General features: G+C 43.5%; 2 protein-coding genes across 10 annotated transcripts in view; one reads left to right on the top strand and one right to left on the bottom strand.

The window, feature by feature from the left end:
* rap1gapb (RAP1 GTPase activating protein b) overlaps nucleotides 1-12,480 on the top strand; it is a 59,334-nt gene extending 46,854 nt beyond the window's left edge. For 5 of the 8 annotated variants that reach the window (XM_041953845.1, XM_041953820.1, XM_041953880.1 and 2 more), the window contains 12 exons: nucleotides 505-660; nucleotides 837-908; nucleotides 1,011-1,097; nucleotides 1,422-1,574; nucleotides 3,160-3,291; nucleotides 5,523-5,632; nucleotides 7,444-7,560; nucleotides 8,385-8,514; nucleotides 8,952-9,051; nucleotides 9,495-9,604; nucleotides 10,141-10,188; nucleotides 10,282-12,480. In XM_041953845.1, the coding sequence (XP_041809779.1) occupies nucleotides 505-660; nucleotides 837-908; nucleotides 1,011-1,097; nucleotides 1,422-1,574; nucleotides 3,160-3,291; nucleotides 5,523-5,632; nucleotides 7,444-7,560; nucleotides 8,385-8,514; nucleotides 8,952-9,051; nucleotides 9,495-9,604; nucleotides 10,141-10,149 (1,176 nt within the window). In that variant the 3' untranslated portion in view covers nucleotides 10,150-10,188; nucleotides 10,282-12,480. The remainder of the gene's footprint in view (nucleotides 1-504; nucleotides 661-836; nucleotides 909-1,010; nucleotides 1,098-1,421; nucleotides 1,575-3,159; nucleotides 3,292-5,522; nucleotides 5,633-7,443; nucleotides 7,561-8,384; nucleotides 8,515-8,951; nucleotides 9,052-9,494; nucleotides 9,605-10,140; nucleotides 10,189-10,281) is intronic. The other 3 variants (XM_041953837.1, XM_041953829.1, XM_041953862.1) reach the window with 3 other exon arrangements.
* Nucleotides 11,465-22,639, bottom strand: padi2 (peptidyl arginine deiminase, type II). 2 transcript variants are annotated; one of them, XM_041953899.1, is made up of 16 exons: nucleotides 21,594-21,808; nucleotides 19,733-19,904; nucleotides 19,102-19,171; nucleotides 18,811-18,872; nucleotides 18,252-18,369; nucleotides 17,681-17,833; nucleotides 17,372-17,565; nucleotides 16,059-16,162; nucleotides 15,670-15,781; nucleotides 15,102-15,209; nucleotides 14,683-14,834; nucleotides 14,403-14,550; nucleotides 14,139-14,232; nucleotides 13,976-14,055; nucleotides 13,097-13,237; nucleotides 11,465-12,980 (listed from the first exon to the last, which is right to left on the bottom strand). In XM_041953899.1, the coding sequence occupies exons 1-16, from the start codon at nucleotides 21,683-21,685 to the stop codon at nucleotides 12,747-12,749; spliced, it is 2,034 nt and encodes a 677-aa protein (XP_041809833.1). In that variant the 5' UTR covers nucleotides 21,686-21,808; the 3' UTR covers nucleotides 11,465-12,746. The 2 variants fall into 2 exon arrangements, with proteins under 2 accessions (XP_041809833.1, XP_041809825.1); XM_041953891.1 differs by lacking the exon at nucleotides 21,594-21,808 and adding an exon at nucleotides 22,335-22,639 and having other exon boundaries at nucleotides 11,466-12,980.
* Nucleotides 22,640-24,029: the final 1,390 nt, after the last annotated feature.

Raw genomic sequence — 24,029 nt, 5'->3', positions numbered from 1 at the left:
CATCTGCACAATCACAAACCTGTTTTTTTTTTTTTTGTTTGTTTGACTTTGCAGTGCCTCCACAGGTATTCAGATGAATAAATTTCCACACCATCACCCTCCTTTGAAAGCTTGGGCCTGAATTATTCCAGCCTGGTCATCACTACATTAAAAAAACAGATAAAGTGAATTTACTGTTGTCTATGAGTACTATTTCTCCTGCATGTATTTCATTTGTGTAATAAATTCAGGTATTGATTTTTCAGTGTATTGCATCCTTAGCACAAGCTTCAGGAGACAGAGGACGTAAGACTTTTTTGGCTGGTAGTTGTGTCATACATCCAAGGAAAGAGGTTAAACTCTTGGATCAAAGTCCACCTCTTTGTGGGGACTGTATTTATCCTCAGTCAGTCTTTCAGTGCCAGTCCTGGGGGTGATTCTGTGATGGGCCTCTGTTTCTGATTCTCTAACTGGCTATTTAAGATGTTTCCGCTGTTGCTAGTTTTGTTCATCTGTTCCCTCCAGCTGCAGAGGAAGAGGCACATAGGCAACGACATCGTAGCCATCGTGTTCCAGGAGGAGAACACGCCCTTTGTACCAGACATGATCCAGTCCAACTTCCTGCATGCGTATGTGGTGGTGCAGGTGGAGAATGCGTGCACGGACAATGTCACCTACAAGGTTTGCTTCAAGGAGAGCCAATACAGTATCGAGAATGTCTGACCAGCAGTGAAGCCCATTTTAGATTCACTCATTCATTATTCATGAGCTTTTATTCTACTGTGCAGCCTTAAAAAGTGGCGTGTGTATCATTTATCAGTGTATCATACACTGTGCTCACCTGCTCTCTCCTTCAGGTGTCTGTGACGGCGCGGGATGATGTACCTTTCTTTGGGCCCGCTCTGCCTGACCCTGCCATCTTCAAAAAGGTCAACAGTCACACAAACTCATAAACTCCATTACCCTTTACAAGCAGTCATCGTAAACCTTCGCTCTCTGCGCCTTTCCGTCTCTGCATTTCCCTTCCTCAGGGCCTCGAGTTCCATGAGTTCCTCTTCACCAAGCTCATCAATGCCGAGTACGCCTGCTACAAGGCTGAGAAGTTTGCCAAGCTGGAGGTGAGATGAGTTGCAATCCAAACTGTGCCGTAGAGCTGTGAATGCCTGTTTGTATATGCATGTGCGCACACATGAGCACGCCAGTTTGCACAGGTCTTCATCCTGGTGGCTGTATTCTTGATAGGAAGTGATTTCTGACAACATAGATTTATCGTCCAACCCGTTTCGAACAACAGCCACAATATAAACAAGCTCTAGTGCTGATGTCTGTCGTCCTGATGTCGTGCTATCATATACGTTTCACCCATATCGCTAAATTTGTAATGAACTAACCTGAATTTTGGATTTCAAACTCACTGTTAGTACCTGTGTCGATGTTGTCAGGAGCGCACACGGTCAGCCCTGCTGGAGACTCTGTACGAGGAGCTGCACATAAACAGCCAGTCCATGATGGGCCTGGGTGGAGACGAAGATAAGCTGGAGAACGGGGCCGGTGGGGGAGGAGGAGGTGGAGGAGGCTTCTTTGAATCCTTTAAGGTACAGCGCCATCACTCATTTGACGAGGCGCGCCGTTAATCTGCAACTCCACATGCATGAGAGAGAATGGTTATGACTGGAGAAACTTTTAGGATGCTTTTTTTCCCCCTCCCCTGTCTCTTGGCTGGGATTCTGGGTATTCACACATGAGAAAACAAAGCATAGAAAATTCGCCGTATCTCAAAGGACCAGTCCTGTGGCATTTGATTTCCTCACATGGCTGCGACTCGGTGTGTTTTCACGTGATGGTGTGGTTTTGAGGCTGAGGAGTGTCCTGTTGTGTATGAAAGGCACTTCCCTGCTCTGACTGAGAGAGCTCCATCAATGACCATTAGGGTGGTGGAGCGTAGCCTAGCCGCTGAGGCACGGCGGTGGGAGCTGTGATTGTGTGTGCCTGATGAACGATTTAATGAGCCCTCATTAGGGGGCTGATGATACAGTTTGCATGTCTCCCCATGGGCAGCAGTCCCTCGCTGTTCTCCTCCTTTGTCTCTGTAGTTCCCGGCCATCTTTTCTGCATTTCCATGCGACTTCAGAGAAATATACGTATCCACCTTCCTCCACTCTCAGCTGTCTCTTTGGAGCCATCCCTTCTTCATACCGTCTCTGTATGAATGTACTCTTGCCCACAGTCCTGCCGTTCAAGAGCCATCACGCTGCCTCTCTTCCTCTCCCTCACACCTCCACAAACTACATCTGCAAAGATTTTGGTCTCTCTCTCTCCCCACCTCTGTCTAACTGTGTAGAGTCTGCTGTGCTGCTGTCTCTCCCGCTTTCTCTCACCGGCGCCCCTGTTTACACTGCGCCTCACCGTCCCCTCCCATGACACAAAACCCCGCTATAGATGTTCCCGCGTTACATGGCGACTGATGCGGCTCCAGCCTCCTGCACCACAAAGCCTACACTCTCCTCGACCTTCTGTGAACCTACATTTCATTCACGCAGCCTCTCCCGCCTGCCTCTTGACTGCACTGCCCCTAGGTGTTAGAAAAGAGTCCTGCATACAAACATGCATAGGCGCATGTAAGCACAAACCACTCATGTGCACACGGGCCCGTACTGAATAAGCACATTAGTGCCTTCGGATTCTTTAAAATAGATGCAGTTATATTATATCATAGGACATTTTGACCTTCGTTAAAGTTGGAGGTGTTGCTAATAACTTTAATGATGGCTCTCTTCTATTCAAGTGTCCCGGTGTGCTGTGACAGTGTGACAGAGAGCCAGCTAAATGGAATTCAGCCATCGCTAATTTTATTATTTACACCTCTGCTTTTACTATCCTGACATTTCAAAATGCCTTCTCTGAAAAAGGCCAATTGCCACCAAATTTTGAGAATATCCAATATAATTAAAACACACATTCTTTGCACCTTATACACAGAACTAATCTCTGTATTACCAAACAATTTACTAATATGCAGATATTGATCAACTTTTTGAAACTGACTAAATATGGAGTTAGCTTGAGTGCAGACTCACGTATATGTGGTGTGTAATGCTTTGACAAATCGGTCAGTGTGTTGCGTTTCCACGTAATATCAAAGTGGATCCACTGACGGTGTCTCCTCGTTTCTCTCTGTAGCGGGTCATCCGCAGCAGAAGCCAGTCTATGGACGCCATGGGCCTCAGTAACAAGAAGTCACACACAGTCTCCACTAGTCACAGTGGCAGCTTTACCCACAATCCCGCAGAGAGCCCCAAAACCCCAGGGATTGTAAGTAGCCCATTTTGGTTCACATGATGCCCACTTAACACATATAACACATTGAGGATACAGTATATTTCCATCACTCACAGAATAGTGCATATACACACATACAAACTGCTCTAACCCCTATTCTTTCTTCTAAGTAGCACTTAAGAAAATTACTCCTGTTGGCACATTGTAGCACTTTACTTCCATCAGTATGTTACCATCAAAGCATTCCTGACATTTTAAATTCACTCTTGCTTTATACTAAAGCGGCTTTCAATGAATTTTTCCATTTACAGCTCATAATGTTCCTCTTAATGACCAGCTTTTTTTCTTTAACAGCATAACTCATGTCAGCATTTCATTCCTTCTCATCCGTTGAGACGATCCTCATCAGCACATAGAGTGATAGCTAGATGTGTAGGACAATGTTGAAAATAGGGAATCCATTGTGGGATGATTTGCCTCTCAATGCAAGATGAGTCTGATTGCTCGTGAGCCCCGGTGTAGTCTCTATCCTGAGTCTTGAAGTGAGCTCAGAGTAGCAGCTGTATGACTACCCAGACTCCCTCCCTCCTTACTGTGCTTTTGTCATGACTGTTTCTTCCTGTTAATGCTACGGCCTCTCTATGCAGCCTTGTGTATGTGCATGTGTGGCTGCGGAGTATGCATGGCACAAGCCATAAATACAAGGACAGCACACTGCACGCTGTCCTGTTTGTGTCTCTTTCATAGATGGGGTTGATTATGTTTCAAGTCTTTTGATATTCGTCGCAGTTCGGGATTCGGTTCCCGGTGGTATTTTGAATCGGAGCTGAATTAACCGCATTTCTGAAAGGACTAACTTTTCTAAAAGCTTCCCCTTTGGATTTTGTCAGCCCTCTTTGCCCTTTTACTCCTTCTGAATGCATCACTTAACAGGCCTGTACCCCTCAGGGCAGAAGCCGCCAACATGCCTGCTACCTCAGTGGCACTCCATCTCCTGCCGTGCCCTCCTCTGTTGGACCCCAGTCTGCTTTTGCTCTAAGCAGCTTCTTACTATTTCCTCAATACTGTCCTTTGTCTATTAAGTCATGCTACAAGCTCCTTTTCAAGCTCTCTTGCACCTTGCTGTTTAAATTCTTTGTGCTGTGCGCATGGGATCTTATGATGTGTTGTTTTCTTTTTCCTTCCCCTTCTTGCTTTTTCAATCTATCGTGTTCTCTCTTTCTCTCTCTATGCTCCCCTCGCCCTGTCTTGTGTGGCTCAGTCATTGCTTGTTCCAGGGAAAAGTCCCAGTAAATATGGACGCCGAGGCAGTGCCATAGGGATAGGAACAATAGAAGAGGTTCATGTTCATATTTATCCCTTCTTCTTTACCAAGTTTTGTCTCTGGTCTCTACTTTGCTATTGTTCTTTCATAATATAAGTGTACAATTAGTAGCTTATAGTTTAAAATGTGCCTGTTTCAGTTCAGTGAGAGCTCTGAAGATATAAAGGTGTAGTAATTTATGATGACATTTGTTTGGTTATTGTTTCAATTATAATGCCATTCATTCATATTGTAGCTGATTATGAAAGGGAATGATCCATCACAGACTGAAGGCTGTTATAGCTCATTTATCTCAGTATTAATCTTTCCTGTAATGTGATGTGAATAGTTTTTACAGGTAGAAGATTTTATTTCAGGTCATTGCATTTTCTTGATTTATGTTTTGCATTCTCTTGCAGCAGACCTCAGGGCTTCATGCACTTCATTCTACTTTAAAGTTTGTTCTTAAACACTGTTAGAGGAAAGTATGAAACTCAGAAAAGGAGATTGTAAACAGACTCCCACTGATGTTCTCATACACAGCCACTCATTGATGAATCATACTGGATATTAAATCAGAAGTGTTTACCAGACATTTTGAAATTTGAAGTAAACTCCACAGTCTGGCCCCAGCTCTTAAAATAAAATTAAAACAAATAGAACAGGAAGCTTTGAAGGTGGAAAGATGATAAAAATGTTTTTCATCAGACACAAGAGTCAAGATAAGAGAATGTAAATCAACTCCTGCCTGAAGCCCACTTCTATATAACATATTTCCCAATGTGTTATTAAATTATCTCAGGATTTATCCATTTATCCAGCCATCAGTTCTACATATAAATAGCTTTCACTTGAGTAGCCGACCGTGCCACATACTGTATCCAATTCATGCTGTGGTTGTGAAATGGTTAAACGATCCCCATCGCGTGTGTCTGACTCTGCTCTCCCTACCCACTGTCAGTCACTGATCATTCCTGGGAAAAGCCCAACCAGGAAAAAGTCTGGACCCTTCAGCTCCCGTCGCAGCAGCGCCATTGGCATCGAGAACATCCAGGAGGTCCAAGAGAGGAGGTGAGAGGAGAGAGCCGAGCTGGTCAGCAGGGAGTGGGTAGTGAGGAGAGAATAGTGTTGCAACAGATGGAAGCAAGGACATTCAGTCATTAGAAGACACACGTTCTTATGGGTTGGCCACAGAAAAATCAGTTACATACTTACAGTTACTAGTTACCTCATTAAAAAACTACTAATTGGCATAAATCACTTTTTTGTTACTTTTCTAATGTCTACTTTGAAATGCCGTCATTGGTAATGTGCCCACAGCTTTCATCTCTGCTTTTGTTGTGCATCAGATATCTGCTGGTTCAGCCCCTCCAACATTTTCTTTAGCTCATTTTCCATTTTTGCATATTCACTGTCCAGGTTTTCCGGTCATTTGTGGGTCAGCTGAACAGGGCGTCCTGCTAACCAGCTGCCTGAATGCGGGTGGCTCGACCTGAGAGAGAAGCTGCTTATTTTTCTGCAGCAGACCGTGCTGTTAGTTTGTTAGCTTGTTCCTGGGTCACAGGAGTCAGAGCTGAATGATTCAAATCCAGCCTCAGTTGCTCGGGTGAAGTGGCCTGAATGACTTTGGATGTGCTCGGGTGTTTAGAAACTAGCTTCATGCGGGCACGTTGCTTATCCAGGTGCTTAGAATGACTGTTTTTCACAGTGGACTGAAGCTTAGAGCTCTTTCTGCTTGACTAAATAGAAGGAGTGAGACTGTCTCTACCTGAAGAACCTTGAACTGTCCGCCAACACCATGCATCTCTAAACATATCCGCATGTGAGAAAGTTTAGACTTCACGTCTCTGCAGGGGGCCGAAAAGTTTACATAGTTGCAAGTAACTTTTCAGTAACAGTAATTTTGCTACCTAATTTAAAAAGACAGTAAGTTAGAGTACTAGTTACTGCCAAAAGTAATAGAGTTAGTCCCAACACTTGTTATCAGTGCCTTCATGTATTTGTTTTGCTGTGTTTGGAATAGCAAAACTAATACTTTGCATGATTTCTGGGTTGCAACAACTCAACAGATGATTCATAACAGCCTCCTGCTGATTTATGCTTGAATGCTAATTGAAGTGTTACTGTGTGTGAGGCCTTGGGCTCTGTTTTTCGTGGTGGCACAACAGCAAGCAGCGCTCTGACAGTTTGTGATTTTCATGACCTTGAAATTCGCTTTGCCCATCTGTGTGATGTTTTGGTGGCCTGTGCAGAGCGCACGGTGCACAGATGTGAGGAGAGGAACAAACAGGGGAGACAGGTTAGACTTATCAGAATAGGTGTCGCAGAACTACATCTGTTTCTGGTGCAGCTTCACTGCCAGTCTGGGGATTTCTGCTCTGCACCCTCCAGACAGCAACATGATTTCCTGCAGAAACGTCTTTCCATTTGTCGAGCTGTTGTTGTCAGGCTTCTCTGTGATCGGCCCAGCTGTTTCAGAGCTATGAAACCGATAACTGATGACTGGCGGAGGGTGTATTTATCAATCAACGCATCCTCCGATTCATATTCCACTTTACTCAGTGGGATATAAATCTGCAGCAGCAAGAAGAAGCAGGCGCACTTGGAGAAACCCACACAATCAGCCCAGGACCTGACACTTGCCATTCGTCATTGTGGGGCCCTTCATTTTGTGTAATATTTGTTTTAGTTCGTTACTTCGATGAGGAAAAAACACCAACAATATCGAAACAGTGGTTTGTGGTAGTTAAAGGGCCACTTGCTCAGATCGTCAGATAATATGAATGTGTTATAAATTCAGCAGCACGTTGTCTCATGTCTTACCATATAAAATAAGCAACTTAAAATATTGTCATGTGTCAATCTCCATCCCTGTCCTGAAGCCGGGAGGTGTCTCCCAGCACCCAGAGGACACCGGACAGCAGCCACTTTTCACAGGAAAACAAATCAGACAACTCCTCCAATCACAGCTCTCCAGAATTTCCTGCCACTAAGAACAGGTGACTATTGCTTTAATTCAATAGTATACTGCATTATATTTGCACATGTTGAGAGAATATATATGATGATTGATCCCTTTGATGAGTGGAGAGGGAATGCATTTATATACTGTAGACTGGCACAGCAACTCTATTACACGGACGATTACCCTCCTAGCATTAGTCGTTAGTCGCCTCTCTAGCAATTTTAATGAAACAAGCCACCAAATTCACACTATCCACTTCACACCATCCATATCTGGTTATTGTTGGTCCAACTGCACGGCTTGTGAATTCAACACTGTCCTCTCATTCTGGAGGAGGCACCTGCACGCAGGTGTGTAGTTGAGACAAAAGACAACAAACAGTGTGTACACAATACTGGATTTTTTTGCAGTCTTAATAAGGAAGAGCACATTTAGGTGTGATGAAAACATGCATGTGCTAAAGCTGATATGAGATTATATAATATAGTATTGGTAAGATACAGCCTGAAATGTGTTTTAACTCGTCTCAAAGGCTGCACTTGAACTCATTTGTTTGTCGTCGGTATGTCAAAGATATTGTGGTATACTGCAAGTTTCGGTACATATTGCCATAGAGCTAATTTAAAGTTAACTTCAAAACAGCCTAAAAGGTTCCATTACCTGGCGCAGAGGCGACGAAACTGCTGTCACTTAGCTTGACAGTGCTACCTGGGGCGCTGTGAAATGAAGATAATGGATTAATTAGACGTTTGGAAGGAAAAGCAATAAATGCAAAAATATTGTGATTGTGCCACCCTCATAAATTCAGCACGTGGAAAACACAGGCGTGTGTGTGGTCAGAGTGACCCAGGTGTGCAGTTTGGCAATGTGTTGCAGGGCAGCGTCCATCCCAGAGGCTCAGGACCTTTCCCGCTCCTCCTCCAATGCCAGCAGCTTTGCCAGCGTGGTGGAGGAGCACGAGGCAGAGGAGGAGTACGACACTGGACTGGTGGGTGGAGACAGGCTGAGTGGTAACACATGATGAAGGTTCGCACATTTAGGTCACTTCCCCAAAACGAGAGCAGCAGGCAGCTTCTCACGGCTGATGACACATTTGTGGTTCCATTAACATTTGTTTCACTTTTACTGTGGGGAAAAATAATCTTGTTTTTTTATAAGCTGTTTGCTGTTACCTGAACGATTGAAACAAAGGATGTGAGAAGGACTGGATTTCATTATATCCCAGTAATAGCAGGTCTCAAAATATATTGCAAAGTAATACATATTAATGTGTTTACCCATTTCTTCCACTTGCAACATTTTGCAACTACATAAAAAGCCAAAGAAGACTAGTGCAAACAATCACACTGTCTTTCTTGTCCTTGTAATACATTGTCGTTAAAGAAAAAGGGGAAATATTTCTAACTTCCTGTCCCCCTCCCACAGGAAAGTGTGTCTTGTGTTACACCACTCAAGAGAGACTCATTTGTGTACAACTCTGCAGCGGAGGAAAGTGCGTGCAGTACCAGCCAGGGAAGTTTTCCAGGTGAGTTTGGGAGAAAAGGGCTCATATTACTGGGTCAGTGATAGCCTGAAGGGGCGAGAAGCGGGCAAGTTGCAAAAGTCAACTGTTTCATACATCTAGAGTATCTGGGGAAAATCTAGATAGGACACATGTAAGAATAACACTGTCTGCTTCCACACCACACACACACACACACACACAAAGGCCAAGTCTGCATGAATTAGCAAACTCCTCTTAAATGAATGAAGCATGCCTGAGAAGTGCAGCCTTGCAAACTTATGTGTGATTCCCACACAACTTCTGTTAAGCTGCACGATCTGCTTTTTTTTTTTCCTGTCACTAATGACTCACTCTGAACCATTAATCTTTTGCATGCTTATCCTTTCTCGGCTAGAACAGCTGGCAGCATTGTATGCTTGAGCTTATTAACCATGACAGCCACACATCTGTCGCCTCCCTCCCAGCAGCCTCTCATCTTCAGCAGCAAGCGGACAGCGTGAAGGCATCAGAGCCGAAAGGGACAGACAGCCAGCCCAAGACGGAGCGTCCCTCGCAGGAGCACAAGTTCTCACCGGTGAGACGGACTGCTTGGCATCAGTCATTAGATGACACTCAGATGGTCTTGCTCCATGTTTTACAAAGTCACTGGAGAGAATGTTTCCTCTGATTTATTGCTGAAGTCACTTGCTGAGTAGAAAGACCAAATAGCACAAATAGGTTTTGAAGATGTCACATCGAGTTCTGGGAATTCGTGATGGGTCATATTTCTACATTTTATTGACAAAACAGTAGATCAATAAGAGTGTGTGAGGCTGCACTCTGACTGCTTTGAGCTAAATGCTAACATCACCATGCTAAAATCCTCAGAATGCTAACGCACTGATGTTCAGCAGTTAATGTGGTCATCATCTTAGATAGGTGTGCTAGCGTGCTAACATATAGTAACATTTCAGCCTAAAGCACAAATGTGAACCTCCGGGTGGCGCTAGAGGAAAAGTCAATAGGACACATGTTCTGTGGAGGATGAACATCTGTAAAAAAAAATGCCATTCTAATCCACCCAGTGGTTCTGTAGTTGTGGATATTAACTGTGCCCATGTCTGTTTGCAGAACTGTTAGCCACACTCCTGTGATCACTACATCGATGTCCATCTTCAGGTTTGACATATTGTTGACTTTCTTCTGAAATGTTCACCCCTCATTTACCTGCTTCTCTTTTACTTCAATCCCACGTCTCTTCCTTGTTTTCAGCATTCCCATAAGAGGCATCTTTTGCCAAAAACAGGCCAAGGGCATGTGACCCCCCCCCCCTCCCGATGCAGAAGAGGAGCAGAGTTAGAAGCCAGATTAAGAGACTGACATATCCTTTGTATGTGTGGCGTGGATCTGCTGCCTGTCATGACAGACACCCAGCTCCACGGACATGCACCTACCTATTGCCCTCATTCCAGCTCCATGTGGAACCCTCCTTGAAAGCTCAAGGCAAAGGAAACGAGGCCTCCACTCCCGCGCAGCATCGCTGCAGACTGTCACCTGTCAGCCGGCTTAGCAGAGTAACAGTGGCTGCCTGCTCACTCTTCAGGCCAGTAAGCTCTGAATTCTGACTGTAAACACTCAAGGGTTGTGTGTCCTCTTTTAAAGATCAGGATTTTAGTCTTTCAGCTGAAAGATTGGTGGAAGAACTGGAGACCGATCAAACATGTGGGGTTTGGCTTGTGAAACAGTGGGTCTATAGAGGGGAGAGTTGCACTACAGAGGAAAATGTTTTTTTAATGTCAACCTCACATCCCACTGTGATATCGTACATGGGTTAAACTTTGATGTACCGGGTGTGTGTGTGTGTGTGTGTGTGTGTGTGTGTGTGTGTGTGTGTGCGTGGCTGTCTGTCGGGCCACTTTTTGTGTTTTATTGATGATCTATTCTTCTTCTTCTTCTATTCTGCAGTGGATATTTGTCGTGTTTTACGGCAGCTTCGGTAAATCTGTCCTGTTTTTGATGGAGGGTACTTCTGTGATGCTGTAGTTGGTGGCTGTTACAGCACGAGCCGCCTTCCTCCCCGGTGGGTGGAACATACCACAGAAAAGGCATTGCAATATTTCAATTCAAAATGAAATTGTGAGCCTGTAGAAAAAAAAAGAAATATTTTATCTCTATTGATGCTTTATGATTAGAGAAAAACTGCTGTAGTGCCCCAACCAGCAACATGCATCCTCAGCCCACACTTCAAGGTACTTCTGTTTAAACCTTTGTCTCCAAACACTCGTTGTCACACACCACTTGTTGATTTGAAGTCTGTGTACGAATGTGTGTACAACAGTACTGTGCATGGTGTAAATCTGCTTGCCAAAAACCTCTCCTCTGTACAGTGGTGCCATGCGTGACATAGAGGTGTCGTCCCTGTGATTTGTGTTTTATTGAAAAACCAGCCAACATCTCCAGATGCAGTGCACATTGCTGATAGAGAGCCAAATGCCAGTTTCCTACGTTATTTGTAAAATGTAATATATCTGCGTGACCCAAGCACTACGATTTTGGTTGTTTCGAAACGCTGACCTTTTAAAAAAACCTGATTTGTTGCTGAAGAAGAATTACACTGTGACTCGTCTTGAAGTTGCCTTTCTAACGATTGTGTCGTGAGCTGCTCTGATGGAGGGTCTGTGTTGCCAGCTGGCAACTGAATGTAAAACTAGGCAAATATGTATTTATTTGTACATATCTGCTCCAATGAATGGCGATACTGTGTTGACTCCTGACCACAGTGAAGGTGAGTCTAAAGGAAGAAGCTTTGTCCTGTCTTCAGTCTGTCAGGAGGGAATGAACGGCTACGGTTTGAGCTGAGCTGTTTTATTTCAGTGATGTGACTGAAGTGGACACGGGAGTTATTGTCTCTGGTGAATTAATGACAGCATTTATAGTTTGTGAAAGTACAAAAGGTTTAAGACACTGGACCAAATGCAAAACAACCTACTTACTGTATCCATAAAGCTGTTTATAGCTGCAAATCACTCTGAACAAAGTCACATTATGCATTTGGCTCGACAGAAAAATGTCATAAAAAATACAGACAGAGATTTTCTGTAATGATTACATATTTGTGTATTACAGCCTTTAAAACTGATTCACGTAAAGATGTGATTTCAAATGATTTTCCTCTGGACTTTGGAAATGCTTGAGTAGTTGAAGTACGCCCTCTTGTGGCTCTGTATTGTTATAGCACATCACTGCGTGGTACCATTCATCTAACTGTGCTTGCACTGTACGCCAACAGCCGGTCCGAACCACAACAAGATTGGGAGTGAATCCTCTATGTGCTCGATTCAAATGATTGTATTTCTGTTCTTGTCGACAGTCTGCTTAAGCCCTTGTTCAAAAGACTTGTTTGTAAATATTGCTTTTCATCCTTTTTGTAAATAAAGCCGAGAAAAATGTTTAATAAAGATGAAGATGCATAAAATAGATCAGGCCCCTGGGGTAAATCTTCCTTCACCATGGTTACCGCGCAAGTATTTGAATTCGAAAATGAGGCGTGCATTATTAGGAAAAAATAAGCATGTCATGATTTTAAGACACAGAGATAATGTAAGGCTTTGACAAGAAAAATACCTCTTCCAACCTAAAGCCCAAGGAGCTATTGCTCTCCTAAAAGATCTGGTGTTCTGGAAGCAACCCGTCTTTCTGCCTCTTTAAGCCACCTCCGTCCGCTGCTCAGCTTTCGTTCACACCTCCAGGTTCCACCACTTGAAGTCAAACGGCTCCCTGCGGACGTTGGAGCCACAGTGCACCTCTCCCAGCAGCTTGTGGTAGGAGGCGAAGTCGTCGATGAACGTGCAGCTGAGGCCCAGGCCCTCCATCAGGGAGCACATCTCAGCCTCCAGGGCGCAGCGTCCGTTCACTTTGGGGCCAAAGGGCTTCGGGATGCCGAGGTTTTTCCCCAAGACGATCATGTTCACCTGGAAAACAGACGAGACGCCTCATGAGACTCGCAGTAGTGCTGTCAGCTCCTAGGCGAGGGATTTTATGCCTCTTCAATTGGAAAATGATCATGGCTAAGTACAGCTGAACACACCATGTCCGGGTAATAAGCTGCCGCTCTGTACTCGTCCTCCTCCTCCCCCTCTAACTTGAAGAGGATTGGCAGGTCGATGATGTCCTCGTCATCCAGGCCCAGCTCTCTCTTCAGTACATCCCTGTTCCAGTCGATGCAGCTCTGGAAGAGAGCAGCCGGTAAGAACACATCGTCCTTCGCAGTTTTAAGTTTTTAAACTCTAAACTAACTTTGGTTTGTCTCTTTATAGTAAAGCAATTCTAAAAACCAAGATTACAAAGTGCTTGAGACAATGCAAAAGAGGCTACAGGCAACTTCTGCTGCAAACCGCTATACGGCCAAAACTATGTGGACAGTCTTATTAGCACACCCATTGCTTAAAGATCCATAAGATCAAGCATACAGGAATGCTATCTCCACTGGGTCAGACTGAAGAGCTCTGTAACTTTCAGTGTGTCTCCATCATCATCAGTTTGTCAAATGTCTGCCCTCTGGTTTCGTCCTGCTGTTATAGCGAAGTGCAAACATGTGGCAGGAGAAACAGCTCGACGTGAAGCTGTAGGCTGAGCTCACAGAACATGCTTAAGCACATTTGTTTGGAACTTGGTAATGTCTGAGGACAGACGGGCGAGCGGCGGCGTGCAAGATGATGATCAACAATGCCAAATGTTGGCTGGGGTGGTGTGAAGCACACCGCCACTGGGCTCGCAGTGGAAACGTCTGATGGATGGATCATTGTGTGTCTGGATTCCTGGAGAACACTCCAATGATGTTCCAATGAAGGGAAATCCTAATGCCACAGCACCCAGACACTACCCACCTGCAGCAGCTAAAGGCTGTCCACACACCTTTGGCCATACAGCGCAGATTACAGTACCTCTCCAGGTTGCTCTCACTCACCTGCACGTAGTTATTTTCAGCTTGGAGACTGTCATCAGCAAGTATCTTGTCCACTGATATTGGGTCCTCATCTTCCACACCTTTTTTGGAAGCGTTTTACAGAATGATAAGTGTTGAGTTTGAGCAGATTTTCCACAGATAGCATTGTTAAAGGCGGTCTTACCCTCGAACAGCTTGGCTTGTCCGTGTCCGTCTCTCTGTAAGCCTCTGAATAGTTTGTAGGCTGCGTCCGGGCTGGCCAGCAGCAGCCGGAAGCCCTGTGCACAGAAACACAAGGGACAAAGATAACACCGCCTCTGATCCTGAGAGTTGACACAATCCCACAATGTACATAACAGCATGTCAGGATCAACCTGTGACGGCTCACAGCTTCCTGTCATCTAACAGGCTGATATTTCAGTTCAGCGGTTTACACCGGAGGATTTACCTTTCTGTCAGGTGCTGGAACGAAAGTCATGAATTCATCTATGTGGCCGACAAGGAGCCAGTCAGAAAACAAGGCAATGGGCTCCTGAACCTTCTGAGCCCACAGGAAGTCTTGAACCACTTTGGTCATGTTCCGTCCTTTAGTTGCCCTTCAGGAAAGAGACGCAAGCACGTTCACGAACCTTCAACCACACGTCCTGTTTACTGTGCTGCCCTACGACAGTGAACTGGATGCATTCATCACGTGCTCAAGTCTCATCTCTGGATGTGCACCAACTCACGTAGGGAAGGCCACTCCGATGAGGATTCTGCCCAGCGGGTAGTTCTTCCCATTCACAGTGACGGCAGGACTAACCTCCAGGTTGCCGAACGAGTCCAGACTGCTCACGTCTTTTCTCTCGGCCACCCTCGTCACGTAGCCAAAGTCAGGGCCCTGAGGGCATGAAGGTGGTCAAAGATCCCCTCCAGACACGTTTCAGGACATATGAAAGTACTTTAAAGTTTAACTGCTGCACCCCTAGTTTGCTGAAAAGTGTGTTCTCCAGTGCAGGTGTACTGCAGGTTTCAAAACTACTACAAAACCAGATGTGATGACGTTCATGCTGTTAACACAGATTTAAGGTGAACGCGTAGACATTTCCCTCCAAAGCATTTTGTATCTCCAAACACTCGAGAAGAGAAATCTGAATCCCCGTCTCACCAGTAGTTCATTATATGGAAAGTCCTGGAGTTTTCCATCTCGAGGGGAATCCAGAACTACAGGAAACCGCTGGTGAGGCGAGTCGATGTAGCCGAACTCCAGCTCATCCTGAAAAACAGATGGAATACGAGTTATATTTCTACTTTCTATCTACTTTAGCTTTATCGGAGGATTTTTAATAACAACAATAATTTCACTGTAAACTTGAAAAAAAAAATCCAATTGTTTTTTCTGTGTGAATGTTTCATGTAAATGTGAACTTTTCCTTTTTTGCTTTTCTGTCTCATGATGTGTAAGATCTTCTGACGTAAGACCATACTGTCTGTTCTGTACTGTAATTCTTTCTTCCTGTTTAGTTTCATCATGTGGGAATAATTACGAAACACTGTTACTGTAGTCGCGGGTTACTGACTTGTCTCATTCTCAGAAAAAGATGCTTCCTAAAAACAACCTCCGGCCACAGAAACCACTGAAGGGCTTCCCATAATCAGTACAGAAGTGAGTGACAATCAAACATCATATTATTGCTGACGACAGGTGACGTGTAAATGAAGGCGTGTTTTCTGACCTGCATCCAGCGATCTCCTCTGTTCAAATACTCATGGCAGATCTTCAGCTTGTAGCCGCTCTTTGCAACAAGGTTCTTCATTCCTTTAAGGAACTGGTAGTTGTCGGATGTGCTGAGAGGGTGACATCATGCACACAAGAAGTCTACACAGAGCAATATTTCGCAATTTTCTTGTCATTTCAAAATGCAAATTCATCTGGTTTTAGTATCTTAAAATTCCACCAATATAAAAAATTGCTATCCAAATTATTTTGGTTAAAACAAATAAAACAGGTAGACACACAGATGTTGCATTGCTGTGAATCATCGCTTACATGTGAATGTGTAACACTGCAACATGTCGTTGATGCATCTTTTCTCGTCTTTATTGTTCATCCGGCTGCTCTTACCTGCAGACAAACACCTCGACAGGCTCCAGGGTGTTGGGTGTCATGATCCACGGCGCCACTCGGAACACGACTTTGTCTGTGAAAATGGGCGTCTCGGGTAGACCCTGTCAAAACACGAGAGAGAGGCTGCTGAGCAGTGTCAGCCGCAACCCCGAGTCCAAAAAACGCTGCGCAAAACATCAATGAAACAGAATGTGATCGTTTACTAATCCTTTCTGACGTATACTCAACAGGACAAAGACAATATATTTAAGGTTTGACCTCATCATTGATTTTTGTAAAAACCTGCTTATTCTTAATTTCATGCAGCAACATGTTTCAAACAAGTTGGGACAGGAGCAAGTAAAGACTGGGAAAGTTGTGGAATGCTCCAGAAATACCTGTTTGGAACATTCCACAGGTAAACAGGCTGATTGGCAGCTGTTTTTATTTAGGTTTTACACAACGTCCCAGCTTCTTTGGAATCAGGTTATACACTCTCTTCACGTCTGTTTGGGATTTAATATGACTGAATAAATTCAATTTCACAAGTAATTTGACTGAAGTAAACAAGTTCAGGTTTGTTCACTCTTGACTGTGGAAAAAACATCTCTGCAAAAATCAGATGAGAAAAGTTAAATCGAGTGAAAGTTCAACAACATGTTGAGGCAAAGCTCGAACGGTCTCTGAAACAGCCTCCTTTCTCATATTCAGAGAAATGATCGTATGCAGAGTCGACAGCATGACAAGCTCTGAAATCTAAATAGGAAGCCTTAAAATGATTAATCTGCAGCTCTGAGTTTATTCCATAAATAGAAACCTGTTCAGTTGTTCACCTGGCATGCTGTTGTTTACCAGGAAGAGAAAAGAAGAGAAAACATCTCCTTGTTTGCAGATGATTGCATTCTGTACGTCTTACACAGCGTCCCAACTTTTTTAGGATCAGGTTGTATTTTCTGCTCATGTCTGTCTGTGATCCATGACTCAAAATATTTAACCTTACAAACAATTTGACCAAATAAATATCTAATTCAAGAAAAAAAATAATCTAAACTTAATCTTTGTTTGCTAGTAACAAATTCACTTCAGTTCATAAAGTCTACCAAGCTCAGTTTTGTTGATGTTAAGCATGAAAGTTCATTCTTGGCTGTGCAAATCGTGGTTTGACTACAAGGTCCACCCACTGGCTTTGTTGGGAAGGAGATGTTGTTGGAAACTCTTAACAATTTCATCAAACTGTATGACATAATATTTAGAGTAAAAAAAGATGATCCAACAACCTAATGAACTCATGACAGGAGATGAAACAACTGTGAACATGTTGCAGATCTTACTGCAGAAATGGGCTCCAACAGACTGAGGTTGATGCTGATGAGCCCATCGAAGTCTTTGTCAGGAAACCTGAGACCCTCCACATAGAAGTCCATCTCCGCTGCACCTCCGATGTAAGGCACCTCCTGGGACAGGACCTCGCTGCTCAGAACCAGTGGATAGTCTTTCACAAAGTATTTATAGAAGAATCTTTCTGCTGAAGTAAGAACACCATAGACAAGGCTGAAACACTGAGGCGCTGGGTTGGGGAAAAAACCATAGCAAGCTACGTCATGTGTTCTGGGGCTTTCACACCTCTCATCTTTACTCACACAGGCTATTTTTCACCGGGTCATTGGATCTGGACCTGAAGACTCTGATGCTCTCTGCGTCACCCTGAGAGATGTGCATGGTGAGCTTGTAGCCCTCTGGCAGCTTGGTCGGGCCTCTGGTCCGCAGCACCATGACAGACATGTCCTTCAGATCTGTGCGTCCACAAAGAGTCACGTTAATGTTGTTCGTTGTGCTGCTCGGCCCTTGGTTTTGACATGCAACAGCTACAGTATGTGACGAATGTGCTTGAGTGACTTTCTTTACACTTCACTCTGAGCACAGGCAGGTAATAAGCACACATAATGAATGAGCGCCTGTTTTTACGATCGAATTTCAGCTCTACTGGTTTGTCTACTGCAAAGTCATCTGAGAGGCCTTGTTTACCAGCCCGCCTTGCACACCCACACGGAGGTCTCTAGGTTTGCAGTTTTATCAAACTGATTGACCATATCGCCTCTTTAATCTGCTGACTTTGCAAAAGCAAATACGAGTGGCGGCCGGGAAAAAACAAGCCGTACAGAGGGAGGAAAGAGAGGTTTGACTGGCGAACGAGAAGCAGAGCTATTTTACCTGACACCCTGGAGACGGCGTCCTGCTCGTTGTCTGGTTTCTTCCAGTAGGTCCGCTCTGAGTCACAGTTGACCAGCAGGACGGCTCCATGCCCATTACAGCCCCATTTCCAGGATCCCTGACGAGTTTTCAGCAAATCAGAAGTGCACAAATTTCATTCACTCACTCTTTTTGAAACACTTCTGCCTCTTTTTTTACATGCAAACTGCTGAAACACAAATAGATGAAAACACATTCATGGAAAGATTTTGCCTCTGATCAAAAATCAGGTGAGAAAGTTAAATAAAGTGAAAGTTCAACAACATGTCGAGGCAAAACTCTCAAAAACAGAGAAATTATCTTAAACACAGTCTGCTTGACGTGTTCTGAAGTCTAAATCGGAAGCAGGAACACTTGATTGATTGATGATTAATCTAGTCTATCCCATAAATAGAAGCCTGTTCAGTTTGTTGCACTCGGCATGCTGTTGTTTATCAGGAAGTGGAAAGAAGAGAAAACATCTCCTTCATTAGTTGTCAGACTTTGCACTGCCATCTAAAACTGACACATCTGAGCTCACCTTATTAGGGTTGTTTTTCTCCACAACGCCGTCTCTATCAGCATCCACATCCAGAGAGATCTCTGCATGACAGACGCATTGTGTTAATCACAGGGTGCCTTTGCATGTCCAAAATATTCCAGAGAGCGGTTCATATCACAATACAGGTGTTATGTTCAAAAGACCCAAACATAGATCTGTTCCAGGAAGTATATGAGTCATGTTTGGATTTTGATGAGCATTAAACACACCATCAAAGCTCTGTTGATTTCTTATGTAAAATGCATGCTGTTTTATTGCACTTTAACTTACCAACAGCTGTCAGGTGCAGGAGCGCTTTCCCCAGAACCTCTTTATTCTCCCCATAGTACCACACAGACAGCTTAAAAAACAGAGTCACATGTCATTTGACAATGTTAGCATGAAGCGTGAATGAAAATTATGAGTTGCTCTGTGCACTGCAAAACAAAAAGGCCTTGAGTTCTGTTCCGTGTGGAATATTGCCTCTGATTATCTGAAAAAAGCGATAAATCATTAAAGAAGAGGTGAAAAGGCACAAATGCAGCAAGGAGAGTGAGCTTGACCTTGATATATTTCTAGACAAACTCTAAATCATAAAATTCCTCCAATGACTGCAGACAGTTCAGCGCAGAATTCAGAGGTTTGGGGGGTTTAGCAGTTTGATTTCAGGCTCTGAAACGAACAAATAATCACTATCTGGCATGCAATTTTTAAAAATTGTTCCAAAAACACTGTCACACTGTTTCCTGGAAATTGCAGAACGCTTGTTGCCAAAGAAAAGTCCTTCATGTGAATGCTGATAAATCATGAGTGTTTTCACATGAACCTGAATCATCTTCCTTTGTGTGCATTTTCTCGGACATCAAGAATCATGACCTACTGCTTCACGACATCAGCGTCGTGCACTTCTGTTCTGCTTTACCTTGCTGTCATTTTCAGAATGACTAGCGTGGCTCATGCTGATGAGTAGCAGCGAGTTTCCATTGAGAGGGGTGGGAGCGAGGTGGGATGTCTCCTGGGGCAGGGGGCTGATGCTGTACTGAACGCTGGAAGTGCACTTCACGGAAAAGAACTTGGAGCCGGGAGGGGCACTCCTGAGACCAAGAGAAACGCATCAGCTTGTTTACACAACACAGACATGCTTTATTAAGCATACAGTATGGGTGAGGAGTGAGGAAGAGCGTGTGTGCGGGCGAGGCACAAGCTCAAATGTCCTAGCGGGTGGCAAAGCAAAGCAGCAGCTGCAGTCATGATACACAGTTAGTCAGTCTATTTCTTTATTGTGTGGAAGACAGCAAAGCTAGCAAAGTGGTTTAAACACATACTGCCGGTTTCATTAAAATAACCAGTTAGGATGGCGTGATGAAAAGTGACAGGAAGCTGCAGATAGAAACTGCAGAGGATGTTAAAAGTGGCAGAATAAAGAACTGGAGCAGCGGGTGGTATCACGCCTCACTTGCAGAGCCTGATTGAAGCGATGGATGCCCTCAGGAATTATTCTATGGAAACTGGAGCTTTTCGTGTCACAGGACAGGACATGTCTGCATTCTGCCTGAGCACCGAGACACCTGATATTCTCACATTTAACTTTGTAAAGTGCTTTACAACAATGTAAAGAAAAGTTTATTGTTATTACTATAGTACCACTTGATCTCAGGTCAGCTATTTTGTGGTAATGTCATTAGCACAGATTTATTTGGGAAAAGCTGATATTAAAGGAGCATTAAATGATTTGTCCAAACTGGTCAATGCTCTTTAAAGTCTGTCTTCTTAAACAATACTCATGCGACCATGCAGCATGCACACTGAAAGATTTATCAGTTGCTGCAGCTGTACCCCCTGTGGGAGGCTCTGAATGCATCCCTTCCTAATGTCACTCTAGTGTGAGTGATGGGGGACGCAAGTTTGTCAAATCAAGTCAGTATCGTCCAAAACGAAGGACAAAACGGACAGAGGGAATGATTACAGCCATCAATAAGTCTTGTTTTAAGATGGATCAAGAAAAACAAGTGAATCTTGTCAAATCTTATCAGACTTTCATCTTTGGACAATCCATTGAGCATCCTGGCATGAGGGCCGTGTGCCAGTCAATAACTCTGCCCAGTCGGTAGTTCAGGCTCCGTCTGCCGTGTCGTGTAGGCTGGCATTTGGCAGAAAGCATAGCCTACATTTCTTCGGGACAACAAAGTGTCTCCTGCTGGACAGCAACAACAGAGGACTGTTGATTCTCCCCAGTGAACAATGGACCACTGGGGCTGCCGATGCCAGGATCTGCACACAAGTGACATCCTGCCCACAGCTCTGCTGATGTGGGTTAACAATGGCATTATTATACACTCGGCTGCCAGTTCAGGTCCATAGTCCAAATGACCATAAAGACGAACCAATACTACACCAAAACAGCTTCAACAAAAACTGAACATCATAAACTTTAAAATTTATTGCAGGACTGCTGCAGTATATTGTGCTAATTTCAAATAGGTGTGCCAAATAAACTGGTAACTGAGCACATGACATGAAAATGTTAGTTTTAAAATAAATAACAATAGAAAATCTAAAATCTTGGCTCTGGATGCTAACTGTTGTCTAGTGATCACTTCATAGTATTACAAATAAGAAATGAGAGACATGAATTATACTTAAATTTAAATTTCCAGAAGGAAAAGGGATTTTTTTTCTGAATAGAAATAAAGATCTTCAGACAAGAATATAAGTGTGACACACTCACAACAAACATGTGTGAGCGTGTATTTCAAATGGCAACAGGTGGGGCGAAACCCTACCTGTTCAGGTTGACATTAAGCTCCGATCCGACCACGCACAAAACCTTTGTTGTCTTGTCATAATCTACTCTGAGAGTCCTGGGGTGAATCATGGCTGCTGTCCTCCGGGGGTGAGCAGCAGTCAGACTGGTTTGGACCGTGAACGTCCTGCGATTGCTCCGTTATCAGGAGGCGAAGACGCACAGGCCGACTGGTCTGGTCTCAAACAATGAGCTGCAACAGGCGATTATGAAGGCTGCAGGTACAGAAGGTTAAAGCCTCCGTGGTCGCTGATTGGTCAGCCGGCTGCCAACTGACAACAACCCCCCCGCCCCCGTCCCCTATCTCTCTTTCGCTTTTGTCCCTCTCTGTGTTTACTCCTCTCGTCAGTACCGCCTCAGGTGATTTGTCTTTACTTATTTAAAGAAAGGGTCGTATTTCTAACCATGAGAGGAAAAAACACTTCTGGCTCATAGTTCATCACGGCCTAACAATACTGTGATAGTTTTGTGTATCAGATCACTATACAGAGTGTAGTTTACTGTTATAATTATATGAGCGCACGCATGCGCAGCAGTGAAAAGGCGCACGATGCAGTTTTTACGCAGGAGATACTTAATATCTCCAAGGCTGCACGCAGCGGAATGAGAGCGCTAAATTAATCGATGTGAAGCCGATAAGGCTTATCATCATTAATGCCATGCAGCATGTGCTGTTTGCGTTCAGGGCCTCTCATCCAATCGACAGCGCATTTCACCTTACCTGTTCAGGTTTGCCTCCAAAGTAGTGCCAAGAACATGCAGAAGTCTGTGCGGCTTTTCCGTGTCCAGGCGGCATGTCCGAAGATAATCTGAGGTCACTTTTCTCCTCTTGTGTAAGAAAGCAGGTCCCTCGGTTTGGGAAAGTTGCTGGAACATGTTTGGCTGTAGTTTTGGATCGGAGTGGTGGAGGGTTTACAGGGCGGCAGCCTATTATTGCTGGAATGTGACTCCTTTTTGTAATCTGAGACAGGAGAGACAGTGTCTGCCCTTTAGGCAAGTACACGCAGTTTTTTGGCAGCACTTGTGATTTGGGATTGGGCACTGAACAGGAAATGCTTCTGTTCTGTCGTCCAAATATTCTGAGGAGAGTGATGCGGAAACTTGTTTGTCCACTGGCGGCCACTTCACATGTTGTCTGTGAGGGAGGGGCAAACAGTGGTGGAGGAGGTATACATCCTTTACTTTAGTAAAAGCAGTAAAAAAAAAAAAAAAAAAAAAAAAAAAAAGCCCTCCACACTGTAAAAATACTGTGTTACAAGTTAACATGTGACAAAAGTCTAAGTATGTTAGTATATTCAGGAAAATGTACTTGAAATATTAAAAAGTAAAGTACTCAACGCAGGAAAATGTCCCATGTAACCTTCATACTATTACTCATGTATTTATTCAGAAACAGGAATTTACTGTTGTAGTTGGCTACTACAAGCCCAAAGCAACTCCTTTACAATACTTCCAACAAATAGCCCAAACCTCAAAATGATCAAATAGTAAATGAAAATTGTTCTTAGCAAATCCTCACATTTGTGAAGCTAAAACCAGAAAATGATTTTGCACCAAAAAAGAGTATTAACTGATTGGCTAATTGTTTCAGCTGTACTTGTAGGCTTGTAGACTATAATAAAACATATTTTATAAGCACTTAATATGCTTAATCGTAAGGTAGCAAGTAATTAGTAAAGTGAAGTAAAAAGTACAGTGAAAGTGGCATGTAAAAAATGACTCACGTAAAGTTCAAGTGCATTAAGAACAGTCATTTTAAATACACTTGGTTACATTCCACCACTGGAGGCAAAAACATTATGTTAATATTACTTAGCGCATACATAAATCACACTGCAGCTGTGAAGACTTCAATAACATGAATGAAATATGTAACATACTTTAACAGACCTTAAAACCCCAGTTTGACCTCAGGAGTCACTAATTAAAACATACTATCCAATGAGAAACATAACAACACAAACATTAGAAAACAAATCAATAAGCAATAACAATAATGCTTTTTACGATACACTAAATTCTTAAGAACCCCAATTTGTAATTTTGTCTAATCTGCCATATGTTGTTTTTATTATATTTCATTCTATTATCGTATTTTATCGTGCTGTATTTCATTCCACTTCATTTTATCTACTTTATTTGCCTGCTTTTATTAATTGATGTCCTAAAATGTTTTATTTCCCATTAGAAGCGCGTTGTAACTTTGTTTTGAAAGGTACTGTATAACTGTATAAAAAAAGCTTACTATAGTACAATATTATTAATACAGGTATTTCTGAAAATACAATTAAAGCTCATAACACATCCTCTAGGCACATGTTGTAATTAGTCACCTGTGTACGACTTCTGTAGGGGCATTTTGGGTTTGTTATGTAAAATGGAGATTTCAAAAAATAACATTTAAACGCGCTTTTTG

Source organism: Chelmon rostratus, chromosome 2, assembly GCF_017976325.1.
Source record: "Chelmon rostratus isolate fCheRos1 chromosome 2, fCheRos1.pri, whole genome shotgun sequence".
NCBI classification, from domain to species: Eukaryota; Metazoa; Chordata; class Actinopteri; order Chaetodontiformes; family Chaetodontidae; genus Chelmon; species Chelmon rostratus.
This window is presented reverse-complemented; position numbering and strand designations above follow the sequence as displayed.